The sequence below is a fragment of the Prunus dulcis genome, chromosome 1 (genome assembly GCF_902201215.1).
Source record: "Prunus dulcis chromosome 1, ALMONDv2, whole genome shotgun sequence".
In the NCBI taxonomy this organism is placed as follows: domain Eukaryota; kingdom Viridiplantae; phylum Streptophyta; class Magnoliopsida; order Rosales; family Rosaceae; genus Prunus; species Prunus dulcis.
The window spans coordinates 42,788,110-42,803,593 of record NC_047650.1 but is presented as its reverse complement, the minus strand read 5'-3'; the positions used below and the strand labels follow the sequence as shown (position 1 = coordinate 42,803,593).

The 15,484-nt window shown below is 35.6% G+C and overlaps 2 protein-coding genes across 3 annotated transcripts; one reads left to right on the top strand and one right to left on the bottom strand.

Annotated features, from left to right (window-relative positions):
* Positions 1 to 1,501: 1,501 nt before the first annotated feature.
* LOC117626761 (serine/threonine-protein kinase SRK2A) lies at positions 1,502 to 6,025 on the top strand. Of its 2 annotated transcripts, XM_034358597.1 has the most exons (9): positions 1,502 to 2,183; positions 2,472 to 2,546; positions 2,646 to 2,747; positions 2,939 to 2,992; positions 3,083 to 3,175; positions 3,259 to 3,351; positions 4,347 to 4,451; positions 4,545 to 4,643; positions 5,269 to 6,025. In XM_034358597.1, exons 1-9 carry the CDS (start codon positions 2,064 to 2,066, stop codon positions 5,578 to 5,580), a joined length of 1,053 nt encoding a protein of 350 aa, XP_034214488.1. In that variant the 5' UTR covers positions 1,502 to 2,063; the 3' UTR covers positions 5,581 to 6,025. The 2 variants fall into 2 exon arrangements, with proteins under 2 accessions (XP_034214488.1, XP_034214496.1); XM_034358605.1 differs by lacking the exon at positions 4,347 to 4,451 and having other exon boundaries at positions 1,599 to 2,183.
* Positions 6,026 to 7,250: 1,225 nt separating this feature from the next.
* Positions 7,251 to 15,359, bottom strand: LOC117614099 (thiamine biosynthetic bifunctional enzyme TH1, chloroplastic). Its single transcript, XM_034342792.1, has 10 exons — positions 15,274 to 15,359; positions 14,275 to 14,562; positions 14,072 to 14,146; positions 13,130 to 13,205; positions 12,965 to 13,040; positions 11,598 to 11,732; positions 10,156 to 10,220; positions 9,930 to 10,057; positions 8,870 to 9,126; positions 7,251 to 8,187 (listed from the first exon to the last, which is right to left on the bottom strand). The coding sequence occupies exons 1-10, from the start codon at positions 15,328 to 15,330 to the stop codon at positions 7,656 to 7,658; spliced, it is 1,689 nt and encodes a 562-aa protein (XP_034198683.1). The 5' UTR covers positions 15,331 to 15,359; the 3' UTR covers positions 7,251 to 7,655.
* Positions 15,360 to 15,484: the final 125 nt, after the last annotated feature.

Genomic DNA, 15,484 nt, shown 5'->3' with positions numbered 1-15,484 from the left:
CTACATCCACAATGAATCTTTTTTGTGACAACAAGGCTGCTATAGCCATTGCACAGAATCCGGTTCAGCATGATCGTACTAAACATGTTGAGGTGGATCGACACTTCATCAAACAAAAGCTTGAGGCTAAAGTGTTTCAGTTTCTTTTTGTGAAATCCGAGGATCAATTGACAGATATTTTGACAAAGGCAATTTCCAGTAAAGCATTCCATAATTCACTAGATCAGTTGGGCATTGGCTACATCTATGCACCAACATGAGGGAGAGTGTTGGCGTGACTTGTGGATATTGACTTACTTTCCTTATACACCAAGAATTCCTATTATAATTGTAATTGATTTACTTTAATTCTTGATTTCCTACTGCAAATAGATTTATGAATTTATTATTTACTTGCCCATTCAGGTTTCGTTATATTATAAATATGACCTCCTACAAGGAAAACAATACACAGAAAATTTCCACAAATAAATATGCTCTCATAGTTTTCATATTTTAGCACTAATGTCCCCACAACACTCATGTACCATGTAGGTATACATAGTTACATACCATATTTGTTGTTTTTGGATCTTAGACATGCATAAACTTCCCTTTCTAAGAGCATTTCCAGCAGCTAAGGCTGGACTCGGGCTGGGGGGGTTTGGGCAAAAAAATGGTTTCCAGCAACAAAATCCAGCCCGGGCAAATGGTGGGACCCAGCAAACTGGGCTGGCCCGAGGGCAAGACTGGCCCGAGGGCAAGGCAGATTTTTTTTTTTTCTCTATACCTTATTTCCATTTTCAACATTTAAGTAAATGTCTTTGTCCTTTTACTTTAATTTATTTTTATATTACTCCATTTACTTAAGTTTACAATGTAAATAAGGAAGTACCCCCTATTTGGATTCAAATAAAAATACTAGAAAATCAAATTCCCATCAAATCAAAATATGAAAAATCGGGTTTAGTGCAAAATACGATTTAAGCTAAAAATGATGGCTCATTAAGTCAATATATACTTCATATTAAAATTTCATAAAATCAAGTTTTCTTATTTGATTTGTAAGGAATAAAAGCCGCCAAAAATTATCTTGAGAAAATGATTATTCCAAAAAATCATTTTTCATACTTAGTCAATATTGCACATCTGCTACAAAAATTCTGGGTTTGCCAATGTCTATAAATACCAACCAATACTCTTCACTTTTAACACCAAATCCCCATACTTTTTTTTTCCTATAAATACCAACCAATACAACTAATAAAATAAAATCTTATCCGAAAATATTATCCAATATGAATAGTATTGACACGTAGAAATCGAAAAATCTTATCCGAAAATATTATCCAAATTAATTGTTTAAGTAAAAAAAGTTGTAAAAAAACAAAAAAATGAATAGTATTTGCCATGGCAAGCCCCAACTGCTGGAAACACATTTTGCTGGAGGGGGCTAGGGCAGCCACTATTCACGTAAATAGTGTCTGCCCTAGGGCTAATCTTGCCATGGCAAGAGGCAACTGGTGGAAATGCTCTAAGGGAAAACAAAAAAGGAAAGAAAAATAGCTACAATTAAGAAGATTCTCTGTCCTCTTATAAATTAAGAAAAACAGAAAAGAAAAAAGAAAGCACCAGTGTTTTGTTTTAAAAGCTTTCTGATTCTTTGCTTTCCCTTGAAAACTCTTCATCTTGGATCCCTCACTTAGCTGAGCTCAAGCCCCAAATCAAATCTCTCTCTACAAATAGAAAAATCTTTCTTTCAATCTTCACCACATGCAGCCCAACTCCTAATTAATTCTCAAATCAAATCCAGCAAGGGATCCCATAATCCCCTTCCTTTACAATCCTTCTCTCTCTCCCTCTCCCTTCCTCCCTCCCTCCCTCTTTAGAACTCTGATCTTGATTTTAGGCTTTTGGGTTTTTCCAATTCGATTTAATTGCTCTGTTTGTGTGTTCTCTGAGCTTGGAGATCCATGTATTGAAAGCTCAAATCTTTCAAGCTTCCGAGGGGTGTAGCTCAATCGGAGTTTCTATACAGGACCTCAAGAGCAAAATTAGAAAAAAATAATAATAAAACGTAGAAAATGGAAAAGTACGAGCTTGTGAAGGATATTGGATCTGGGAATTTTGGGGTGGCGAGGCTGATGAGGAACAAAGAAACCAAAGAGCTCGTCGCCATGAAATACATCGACCGTGGTCACAAGGTCCTTACCTTTCCTTCCATTTTATTTTCATTCATACATCCTTTTTCTTTTTTCATCTTTTCATTCATTTATGGATTTTTGCATGGATGGTCAATTTTTTTAAATAATAAACCTTATATAGGAAGACCCACCCGTAAAATTCTGGAGTTGGTACTTGGGAAAGCTAGAACCTTTCCATTTCATTGTATGAAATCATAAGAACTCATATTTTTATTGTTCTCACAGGATTGTACGTATGTGTATGTGTGTGTATTATGATTAAATTTATATTTTATTGTTTGCTTGCAGATTGATGAGAATGTGGCAAGAGAAATCATAAACCACAGGGCGCTTCGCCATCCAAACATCATTCGGTTCAGGGAGGTGTGTTTTTTTTAATTTTATGTTCTGCTTCATTGTGAAGGATGAGAAAAGAAAATTTAATCAGTTTCAGTGGCCTGATATGATGTTTTGGAATTTCAGGTAGTTTTGACTCCTACACATCTCGCTATTGTGATGGAGTACGCTGCAGGTGGAGAACTTTTTGAGCGAATTTGCAATGCAGGACGGTTCAGTGAGGATGAGGTTTGATCACCGTTCTTGTGATGATTGTATACTGATAAGATGTTGGAAATTATGAAGACAATAATAGCTTATACTTTCAGTATACCAATCTTTATGATTTCAAAGTCCTCCACTCTGAGTGAATTCCGATTTGGCTAATTGGTTAAGTTTCTAAGTAACAAAGTCAGCTTATGTTGTTTTTGATTTTGCAGGCTAGATATTTTTTCCAGCAGCTTATCTCGGGAGTTAGCTACTGTCATTCTCTGGTAAATAAAATGAGTTGTGAGTGTTCCTGATCTCCAGTTGATTGTTTCCTTTACCTGTTATTCTTATTTGTCCCTTGTCTGGTCCTGCAGCAAATATGCCACCGAGATTTGAAGCTGGAGAATACCTTGCTGGATGGCAGCCCGGCTCCACGCCTGAAAATTTGTGATTTCGGTTATTCTAAGGTTTAATTCTACAATGAACATACTGTCAGATGTTTCAAGGTAGATGTAAAAGTTCTATACTCTGATGAGCTTTATTTGTGTAGTCATCATTGCTGCATTCAAGGCCTAAATCGACTGTGGGTACTCCAGCATATATTGCTCCTGAGGTTCTTTCTCGAAGAGAGTATGATGGCAAGGTAGCTTAAGTAATTTTTGCACTGTTGTCATTTTCACTTCTTCTGTGATAATTGATGTACTACAGTTTTAACGATTTTGTTAAGGGCCAGTTGATTAGAGTTTATTGCAATAAGTGGAAATTTCCAATTGCATCTTAATCTTTCTTTATGTTATTTCTTGCTGTGCCAAGGAGGTGGTTTAAGATGATGGTTTAGATAAGTTGAAACTTGGAAGAGTAAATTAGAAGTCATCAGGTATTTGCATTTACCAGTCTTCAGTTTAAGAGATATCCAATATACCACCTTCAAACTTGTTCAAGGATTTATATAAGCAAAGCAGTTAATATTGATGCACTTTTTTCATATCTGTACCATATTAATCCTCTTATTCTAAGTCTCTCGTGTACGTACACTCATCTGTTTTACAACCATTGTCACACCATCAATTTCTCAATTTGAATCATACCTCTTCAAGACTTTATTCTTGTTGGCCTATGATCTCCACTGTGAATACTTAGGATGCCCCTTTGTGCTTATTCATCTTCCCTTTTTCTCTTCTGCAAGTTATATTTTTGTTTGTGGTCTAATTTTATCCATGAACCACATTAATTACTAGGTTGGTAGAAAGAATATATGATGTGCAATATTGACACTGCCATTAGAAATTTAATTTACAATTTGCAACAATGTAACCTACCCGTATGAAATCATTCTTCTGATATTCTTAAATGTGAGTTCTTCATTTTGTACTCCCTTCTTTTTATCTTAAAAATAGTATTAGTTTATTTTTTCTTTCTATGACCATTCTATATCTCATACGATCATTTATTGTGCTCAATTATTTACTTCCATGATAGTAATGCTCACTTACATGACAGGAATTTAGGCAGTTAAACCGTTCAGGAAATGAAATGATGTTTTAGACTCTTGTTAATTAAGTTTTTTGTGCCCAGAATTCGAATAGTAATTATACAGGATTTACTTCTATCGTCTGATTTAGGTTTATGTTTATCCAGCTGGCAGATGTATGGTCATGTGGGGTGACCCTATATGTTATGCTGGTGGGAGCATATCCTTTTGAAGACCAAGAAGATCCAAAGAATTTCAGGAAAACCATTAATGTAATTTTACCTTGTATTCAACCTCTCTCAAAGTTGAATAATTCACCTTTTTCTTATTTTTAACCGTATTTCCTTTTCATTCTTATAATGCAGCGAATAATGGCCGTTCAGTACAAGATTCCTGACTATGTTCACATATCTCAAGATTGTAGGCATCTGCTCTCTCGCATCTTTGTTGCAAATCCAGCAAGGGTATGTATTATACTATGTTTCTGCTTACGCAATAAATTTATCACTTAAACAAACAGCAAAACTTTAGTTTTCTGAACTTTGTAGAAGAACAGATTATGTTCTTAGACTGGGTGTATAATGGAAACTGTGAGGTTTTAAGTAGATTCTTTCGCAAAGAAAAAGTTTAAAGTCCCATTTTCTTAGATTGCTTTGGCATAAATGTACATATCGCTTACAAACTTTGCCTTGCTAGGCTTTGGAATAATTACTTGCCTATAATGTTAACTCAGTTAATTGATCTTTGGAAGGATTGGGGTGTGCATATAATGCATTGAATAATGTGCCAAGAAAGGCTCATCCTGGACTTCTCTCCTGTCTAGATTTGCTTTCCTGAAGGTCCCCTTAAAATGAAGAGAAATGAATATAAAAGTAGGGAAATATCACTTCTGTGTAAGATGAAAGTCCATGGAGGAACGGGAGAGACCCTATATAGGCCATGACTTCATTTTATGCTAGTGTTGGGCGTTAGTTAGCTCAAGTCTTATGAGTTTGAAGTTTGTTCTTATCAGTTAACATTTGTTTATTTATTTTTTTCTGTTTAATGCTCTTTCATCGTGTCCTAAACTGGCTTCAATTCTTGTTTCAGAGGATCACCATTAAGGAAATCAAGAACCATCCATGGTTTTTGAAGAACTTGCCTAGAGAGCTTACGGAAGCAGCTCAAACCATCTACTACAGAAAAGAAAACCCAACCTTTTCCCTCCAAAGTACCGATGACATCATGAAGATAGTGGAAGAAGCCAAAATTCCTCCTCCAGTTTCCCGATCGATTGGAAGCTTTGGGTGGGGAGAAGAAGATGGTGATACAAAGGAAGAGGTAGAAGGCGAGGAGGAGGAAGACGAGTATGAAAAGACAGTCAAAGAAATACATGCAAGTGGAGAAGTACGTGTTAGCTGAGGATCGATTTCTTCCTCAAAATCGGAGAACCGAAGAAGTTTGGTTTCTCAGTATCTGCGTAGTTGAGAATGTTGTCGTGCTTGTATAAACAGTCAGTTCTTTTCGTAGGCGATGGTGTTTCAATAAACAAACTTTTGTAAATTATAGTGTGGCGCTGAGGAGCATTAGTTTGTCCTGAGACTGTGACCTTGGATGTATCACTACTAGAATTTGTAGTTAAAGGTTGTGGAATTGAGTTGTTTGTCTTTGTTTTCCAGTTTAGGGGAGGGCGGGAGGTTTGGAGGGGAAAAGGTGTAAAAGGTTTGTTTTTATTGTTTCATCAGAGAACAAGAGATTCTCTTTAAGGAGACTTATACCCCCTAATGGGGTATGGTATGTATGGAGGTTTGTTCAGTTGGAACATAATAACATTTTGTTATATATTTTGGTTTACCCTATATCTCAATTACTACTTTGCTTCTTCACTTTGTATGGTCTGTCTGGTAGTGCAATGCTTTTATTTTTCTTCCTCCTGCAGGTTTAATTCTTGATGGAATAAGCAATTCCAATTTAATTTAATTTAGTAGATGCTTCTGTTCTTTGGAGAAGTCTATTGATATATATATATTTTTCCACAAGCAGGGGAATGAGACATAGGAACTCGGGAAGTAAATGTTATTAACTACTTGAGCTACAAGTCTCTTGCTCTGATTTATTATTTGTTGGGTTGATCTAATATCAGGCATAATTTTGCTTGGGATGAGTCAATGGCATCTACTATTAATATTTGACTGAGAAACTTGTAATTTCATTGTTCCTTTCTTTCCAGTGATGTTACAAATCACAGAGAGAAATTGAACAGCTGACATTTTTTTTGTCTTTGCCATAAGCTTTTTGTGTTTTTGTTTTTTGTTTTAATGGATCAAAGAAAACTTGCAAAGAGGATGCCCTAGAGATTTCATTACTGCCACGCTAACATAACCAAGGATGTGAAAAATTATGTTCTATATTTGCTAAGAAATTCGACCCCAAAAAAAAATTATTTGCTAAGAAATCTGCAACTATGTTAGCTTCTCGAAAAATATGGTGTAAATCTAAATCATAATGCTCAAAGGTGAAGAACAGGACACCGACATCCTTAACCTGTCTTTGTCATAACTTTTCATGGCCCTCACGTGTCATGTTGTCTGCACCATTGCTTCCCAGGAATCAACTGAGAGTGGACATTATTCTCTTGGCTGATTGTGGCCATCTTTATCCTCGAGAACATAGTTCTATACATTTGTTTTTATAGGAGCAATGTTGAGAAATGGGAGAATCAAACTTAAGACATCGTATGCACAATAAATGCTCTTAACCACTTGAGCTATAAGCCGCCTACTAGTTATATGCATTTTAACCATAAGAATGAACAAATTTAACAATTCGAGGTTTCCAAACTTCCAGTATACATATAATTTCTTCCTCCCAAATGAGATTTGAATTTCTCCTGCAATATTTTTAGCACTAAACTTGTTCTAAACTTCCACAGTGTCCGTATGATTTCTTGGCTGAAGCTGTTTTGAAGTCGAGTGCTCTCTCCCTCCTTAAAAGGAGTCCACGTCAGGATAAAGTTTGACTTATTGAGTAAAAACAAAGATGAAATTATGGTAGATCTAATCTAAATTTAAAAATACAGTTACGTTGAGGGCTCAAGAAAGAAAGGGAACTTTTTATATTCTTCAAATCTACTCAAATCTGCACCCAAGAAAAATACAATAATTGTTGTCAACCAACTCAAGTCAGAAGCGAAGCACATGGCGAGCTGTCATCAATTAATTAAGAGCAGTATATCACATTGCATCATTACAGAACGACCTTGTGTAAATATTACAAAAGGCAAACGTCCACACTGAGCAAGCAAACGCCCATGCTGAGTAAGCAAAATATATAAAATTTAGGTGCAGAGAACTCAAAAAATAGTGAGCATGGGTTGCCTTCTGTAACCACTGACAAGAAAAGTGAACATCATAATCATGCTGGTGCCGCAATCTCTAAAGCCATTATGATACTCAAACTTCAGAGAAATTTGCGACAAAGCCTTATCCGGGTATGTTTCACTTCACTGCTGCTGTCGCCTCTGTTAGCACTGCATGCAACTTCCTAGTTTCTGTCAACACACATTCGCTATCAAATATAGCAGATACAACTGCAACACCTTTCAGGTTCGGTACACCAATTTCCATCACCGGACGTGCATTTGAAACTTTGATCCCGCCAATTGCAACCACAGGTAACTTAGAAGCCAAACAAACAGTTTTCAGACCGTCCAAGCCAACAGTGAGATTGTTTGCCTTTGTATTAGTTGGATATACACCGCCACAACCAATGTAATCAGCGCCAGCAATCCATGCTTGCTCTGCTTGCTCTGGTGTCTTGCAAGAGACACCAATTATCTTTTCAGGTCCAAGGAGAGCACGTGCAGTATGTGCTGGCATGTCAGACTGGCCAATATGCACACCGTCAGCATCACAAGCAAGTGCAACATCAATACGATCATTTATTAGCAATGGAACTCCATGGGCACGGCAAATTTGGAGACATGACTTGGCTGCTTCTACAAAATCCCGTGTTTCAATATCCTTTTCTCTGCAAAGCAAGTCAAAATCACCAAATGCAAAACTAAAAGCCACAAAATTTTTATGTCTTATAATCATAGTTTTGGAAATGAACCCAAACAAAGACTCATTGAGAAGGGTACATTTCAATTTAGGCCATGAAACTTGAAGAGTAGGTGACCTAATTGAGTTAGAATGAATCCGAAAAAAATATTTTGAAAAGAATATACAAAAATAACAGGCATGAGAGGAACTGGATAACAGTTGATCACAGTTCCAAGTAGGCAATCCCAATGTGAAACAATAAACATATGATGCATATAGATTATATCTTTATAAAAAATACATACAAAGTAATTAAGTTGTCAAGTTTTTTAATTAGACATTTCTTGATAAAAGCTGAACCAGCGTCTGACTCTACAAAAGAACTACAAGGGTAGTAATATGTTTATCAGCTTCCAGAAATATAGAGGGCCCTGGGAGTTTAATTCATTATCTTTAATCTTAGAGCAACTTGAAATAAAAAGCATAATTAGCACTCCACATGAGAAAGGCAATGATCACTTCAAATACATGAAAAATCAACATCATCTTTCTCTAGGATTAGTTATAGATGTACCAACATGTACAAATGGAAGCACCAATCACTAGCATGTAAGTAATCAGAGAGATATAAAGTCTACGGTGTATAAAAATTCTGATGAGTAACCAACCTCAGTTGGACAATGGTGGCACCTCCTTGTACAGCAGCTTTAACAGCATCTGAGATAGAATGGCCCCACCTTCTATTCATACCTGAATCTGTAACAGCATACAAGAATAGGTCGCTAGGATTGAATCTGACTTGTCTACCAGAATTGTGAGTGTTACTCTTAAGCTTCATTAGGTGATCGAAGGGGCCCTGGGGACCATTTCCAATGAAAATCTCTTTGCTGTAATCCAAGGCAGTCTCAACAAAGCATTTAGCTACCTACCAAAATTAAGATAAAAAAGATAATAGATTCTGTTGTTCTAACTGTTTTTGTATGTGTGTGCGTGAGAGAGAGAGAGAGAGAGCATTAAGAACATGGCTTCTTTTTTTTCTTTTTTTTTTTATAATAAGAAACACAAGAACATGATATGAGATCATGGGAAACATAAATTGCAACTCAACTAGCATCAAAACTTCAGGCAATATCCTAAAGACCAACACGAAAAGGAGGCCTTGTTGAATGAAAGAGGAAGGGAGAGGGAAGAGAGATGGGACTCATAATTTGTAACTGACTAGCTTGAGCGATCAAGAAAAATCCTCAAGGTCTGACAAGGTATAATCTTCAGTCGAGTGAATTATGGTACTAGAGTAGACAGTATGCCTTATTAGTCAATAGTCATTATCCTCTACTCTGTACAACCGTACACAGCAAAAGTGGAATTCAAACTTCTATCAAGTCTTTGAACAAATTTTTCCAAGTACTTGGAATCAGGCAAACTCATCTCAAGCAATACAACTCTAAATAAAAAAACAAGTCAACAATAGTTTTATCAATGCTATATATATATTTTTTAAATGCGATACAACAGGAAGGCACTGCTTTTGGGTCTCAAAAAGCCACACCTGGGTTTCAATCCAACAGAAAGGGGAACCAATTTTCGCCTGTACTAACATGCTAACCCCTTAATTATCTTCTGTTATTCTTGAGTATGACTATTTTGGGAATATGTACTACAAAGAAAGAAAAATAGTTTGTCGCAGACTCTCCCTGCATCCCTTAAAGTAAGGCACATATGTAGTACCTTAACAGCCTCGAGCATTGAAGCACCTTTAGCCAGCTCAGCTGCAATACATGATGCCAAAGTGCAACCAGTACCATGTGTATTACGAGTTTTTATGCGTGACGAACGCAGCTCATATAAGTGCTCACCTGCAATGATCATTCTAAGTATTGAGTATTCCATTTTCACTCATACATCAAGTAAATGGAAGCAATAGTATTATCATTTCTGAAGTTTAAAAGCTTACCATCAAAGAAGATATCAACAGCATCCAATGAATCCGGCAGGTCTCCACCTTTGACAAGAACATTTCTGACAAGTAAAGAAGCAATTTGTTTTAACAAACTACTGTTTCAACACAAAGCAACTTAATGTTTATTTCAAATTTTTCCTACAATCAAACTGCATTAATTCTGTCCTAATGAAGCTACGCTAAGTAAAATAAGCCAAAAGAAAACAATGTAACTACACAATTCAATTCACAATAAAATAAATGTTCATAAACCCCATAATGGTAACTTGCTATAGATATGCCAATATTATCTTGCTGTAACCGTTCCTAAACCTAAATGAGAGAGCATATGACATTGGGCTTCCTACCCCATTAACAGTCACTGTCTCCTCACTTTGTTCCCCCTACTCGAAAGACTAATTTCAATACTCTGATAAAAATTTACTGATTTAGTTAAGAAAAGATTTTAGAATAAGGTGACCAATGGGTTTACCTCAGTGGTGAGGTCCCTCCCCCTTCCCCCTCTTGGTCACCCGTTCAAATCCCAGGAAAAGTGCCCCCCCTCCCCAATGCAGTGTATTGCTAATTCTATAACTAAATAAAAAAGATTTTATAATAAGGTTGTTTTAATAAATCTCTGTGGGTACAATGTCGTTCTTACATGTCTACATTCATTTGCTTATGAGTTCAATTTGATTTAGATTAATCTATTATTTAGGTTTGTTTAAATTCATATCACCACTGTTAAAAAAGCACAAGCCAGAAAACACAGTTTATGCCCTGGGCAACTTGTAACCCTGAAAATATCATTGTCTATGATATTCCCCATCAAACAGATAATTGTGAACAAGATAACAGTAAAACAGTACCCCCACAAGATTCAAGAATGAGGTCAAGGGGATTAAAGATGACTAAACTGTAGAGCCATTGAACTAACCCAACCAAGAAGCATACCTAAAATATATACCCAGAAATCCAAACAAAACGCAAATGACCACGATCATTAAATACAAATGTATGAATACAATATCAAGGAAACTCCCTTTTACAATAGTGTCACGCACTGGAAATAGTGAAATCCTATACCATGACCCTTACCGTTTTAGTCCATTATCTAGGTGAAATGACATACAATTGCCCTATACCTAGTAAAGCATTTAGTAATCGAAGAATTTTGTTTGTGAGAATAAACAAGAGCCATTCACCTTGGTGTATACATTATGCAACAGTAGAGAGTTACCAGGAAGTGGAGTGCCTTCTCTATAATTCCAATAGTACTCACAATGCATTAAAAATTTACTACTAATGAAACATTTTACTTAACTTAAAATATGTCCAAAAACTGACTGAAGTTGACAGGACTATGATAACTGAAACAGATACAAAAAACAAGAGTTTTACAAATCATCGGATTAAAAGTGAGAGCTGAAGATGTCAAGCATGTTCCAATAACTAACCGCGCGCCCTTATCATGTAACAATTTTGCAGCAGAACGCATGTCAGAAACTGTTTTTATTTTCACGCCATCAAGTAAAGCAGACGCCTCTTTTAAATTTGGAGTTATGATGTTGGCCATAGGAAGAAGCTCCTCTCTGCAAGCAGGAAACCGAAAATAAAAATTATTAAAAAGTACACTGTTCCATAAGGGGACTTTCTCTCTAGTTTAAGGAAAAAGAATCCAGTGTGCAAATTGGCCAAGAAATAAAAACATGGCAAAACGGTGAAGGAGCAGTTTAAGCACATAAGAACTATGCAAATATTTATGCTTATTAACAGTGCACAGGTGAAGGAAAGAAATTTCCAAGAAACTGGTAGACAACTGAATAGGATATTATACTGAATGCTTGTTCGGATGAGTTAATGTTAATAATAGAGCTGTTATCGCAGAGTCTTATAAAAAAGCTGCTGTTGTGACCATAACTGAGCAAACTATCAAACAAATTGCTGCGGGTAGCAGCTACATACGAAAAACAACATTGCAGAATAGGTTTTTTTTTTTTTTTCAAATGTCCATATGTAAAATTTTATCTTTCCCCTAATCATTTGATATATTATTTATTTTGTCAGAGTTCAGCGAAATAAAAAATTATTTTTTGCATTTACTATTTAATACATTAATTGCATTTTTTTTAGTAATTGAATATCTGGATTCTACATTTGCATTGTGTTTGTGAACTAATCATAATAATAACCCAATCAAAATTTATATAGCAAATGAATGTAGACATTGTTTCTAGAAGCAATGAGAAACTAACATTTGTGTAAAACTACGAAAATGCTTTGTTGATTAAACTTTAAAGAGGAAAAAACTAGTGGTATGCATGTGGATTAGCTTGGTTGTTTGATATGTTCTCATATCACGGCAAAGATCCTTTAACTTACTTGTGCAAAGCCATAAAATATTTATGAGCCTAATCTCTTAGTAGAAACAGGATCATATCATTGTTACTTACAAATAAGAAAGACAAAAAATTATCCATAAAAACAAAAATGACCAAAAGGTTTATGGGTGAAAGAAACCAACTGTATGATGATGGACCACCAAAGCTTAGCTAGCTCAAGTGCTCAATGTGTAATAAACAAAACATACTGTCCATTCAAACTACTTAACATGCTCTCTGCATTTCAGAAAAAGTTGCCCTGTCAAGCTTATGCAAAATATTAGTTGCACAGCCCACCTATACTCTTATTTTTTCAGACAAATAAAAGATGGTTACAACCTAGTACTCTGCCACATAGGCCCCATGAGGTTTGCATAAAGCAAGAACAACCACATGACAGGACTATGAATTTACTCAATGTTATGCACAAAAGATTGTCATACCTGAACCCAGCAAGAACAGAAGGACCAGCCAATACATCTCCGCTTGTAGACACCATAACAGGATCAACCACTAAAGCTGCCTTCAATGATTACACCAATTCATTTAAAATGCTAATTAAGCAACAATAGCAAAAGACATGTTCAATTTTTAAAAGAACAACATACCTCGAACAGGATACTCCCTAAGATGTTGATGAAGAATCTTGACTATACCAATAGAAGGTAACATACCAGTTTTCACCTAGGGATGGCATATCAGGAGCATGTCAAAACCATTTTAGTAGCAATACAATTTCTTGATATAAACAAGTTTGCGAAAGAGCCATGTCTCAAGTACAGAGCTAGTGAAAGCTCAAAAAAGTTTAATAGAGCTTTCAAAAGAGCATTTTAATTAAATTTGCCAAATACAGACAATTAGTCTTCCTACAACATCGGCAATCCATTAAGTAAAAGTAATGTACGAAACCGCAATTTAATTCATGAAAAGTTCTAATCAATTCACCCAAAACATATTGACGCTATGAATATGACCAAACCTTCAAATGTTATTCAACAAAGAAAATATCAACAACATTTGATGAAATATATTGCACTCATTAACACAAAACTCCAAAATTAACAACATATGCTTCTTTCCATCAAACATGTAGTTATTAAGCTTAGCTTTTCCCACCAGAATTAAAATGCTTTTTAATGTAATTTCATTTTTTGGATGTCTCCATTTACTACATTAACAAGCACAGACACATCCACATACATCTCAACCAGCTGGCCACATACATCTTTGTTCTCAGGCCACTTCTCTTTCATACCAAAACAAGTGAATAGAGAAAGATGACATGGAAGCTCAAACCCCTATGCTTGACGTGAATCTTTTGACAGGTAAATATGCATTGAGTTACAAGTACAAAATGTATGTCAAATCAACTTTGAAAACAAAGAAGTAATAAGTGCCGTTTACAAGGTTCTATTAGCTACCTCTGACATATAGATTTTTCACTAACTATATAACTAATCTACAACCTGTTATTAATCATTGAATTAAAATTAATAAAGTCAACAAGCTCTTGATGATGATCGATATTATGTCATTCAACTTTGACTTACCACATCAACATGCATATCAGATAGCACAGACTTCATCTGCTCTGCAACAAAATCCTCAGGCACAACGTTTACACCCTAGCAATTAAAGAGAACAAAGGAAAATTAACAAACGTCAGTGGAATTGTTATCTTTTCTATCTTCTTCTATGCTTTCTCAGAAACCAAATAGAGCATAAGTCATGGAAAACAGCATCAAATAGCAACCTGAACCCCAACAGTGTTCTGTGCAGTAATAGCAGTTATGACAGTAGAGCAGTACACTCCACGAGCAGCACAAGCCTTAAGGTCCGCTTGGATTCCAGCGCCAGCACCCGAATCAGAGCCAGCAACAGTCAGTACATGTGGAATGTTAATTGTAGACTGATTACTTGTCGTTGGACTTCCATTTCCCTGCATCTCCATGAAAATTCCTGTGTGCTTGTTTCTATTGATTCTCGAATTCACCAACAATAAGATCAAACCCTTCGATTGCCTGAATCCTTGCGGCACAGACTGGTAATGATTTAACGATAAAGAGATTATGAAGAAGTTAGAGTGCAACTCAGGAATGGAAACCATAGCAGCATCGATAGTAGTATATGTGTGATAAAAGACTCAGAATGTGAAGAGATTATTAGCCTTTGTTTGGTTTCTGAGAAAATGAAAGAAAACTGAGAGTGAATGAAATGCTTTCGTACCACACACAGAGCAATGTTCAAACTAAAACCTTCGCCCCACATTTCTTGCAAGTGATTTGACTTGACTTATTTTAGGTCTTAAATAATTAAATTTTCAAATTGGGTTACAGGATATTCCTTCATTTTCTCAAGCAGCCATGACCGATTTTACTCAACTCAAAATCCTAATTGGATAAAATTCTTCCAATAAAAAAATAATCCGAGGGATACTTTAAATAAAACTAATTAATTAAAAAAACAACATCAAATTAAACAACAAATATATATATATATATATAAAATAACTTTTGAGTCAAGATTTGACTTTTCGGTCACTTTCCAACGTTTTCTGGCCAAGAATTTTGAATATAAAAGTATTGAACATAGTAAACGAGCTGAAGGGGAAAGCTTAGCAAAAGCAGCATTTGGGTTTTTGATGGGGAGAAGGATTTTGACATTGATTTCTTCTGATTTTTTGAATATCATTGGTTTTCTTTTCTCGGCAATCAAACAGTAAAATAGAAAAGTTGCGGCGGTGAGAGCTTACCTTGTACAAGGAATGGAAGGAGAGAGAGGTGGAGAGAAATTGAGCGTCGTATGCCATAAAATTATAATTTTGTGAATTGAATTGGGTTCTCTATAAGAAAGAACGTATCTACACGTGTATAATATATCCTTTAAAAAAGCAAAAAATCCCAGTACAGCCGATCGGCTATACTATTTTTTTAAATTTAAAAAATCGAGTATAGCCAACCGGC

Coding starts and splice junctions, on each gene's coding strand:
- LOC117626761 (XM_034358597.1), top strand. CDS start 2,064: ATGGAAAAGTACGAGCTTGTGAAGGATATTGGATCTGGGAATTTTGGG. Junction 2,748..2,938: donor GACGGTTCAGTGAGGATGAG/GTTTGATCACCG, acceptor TTGATTTTGCAG/GCTAGATATTTTTTCCAGCA. Junction 3,176..3,258: donor GTGATTTCGGTTATTCTAAG/GTTTAATTCTAC, acceptor TTATTTGTGTAG/TCATCATTGCTGCATTCAAG.
- LOC117614099 (XM_034342792.1), bottom strand. CDS start 15,330: ATGGCATACGACGCTCAATTTCTCTCCACCTCTCTCTCCTTCCATTCC. Junction 13,206..14,071: donor CTGATATGCATGTTGATGTG/GTAAGTCAAAGT, acceptor TGCCATCCCTAG/GTGAAAACTGGTATGTTACC. Junction 10,058..10,155: donor TGTTGATATCTTCTTTGATG/GTAAGCTTTTAA, acceptor TGATCATTGCAG/GTGAGCACTTATATGAGCTG.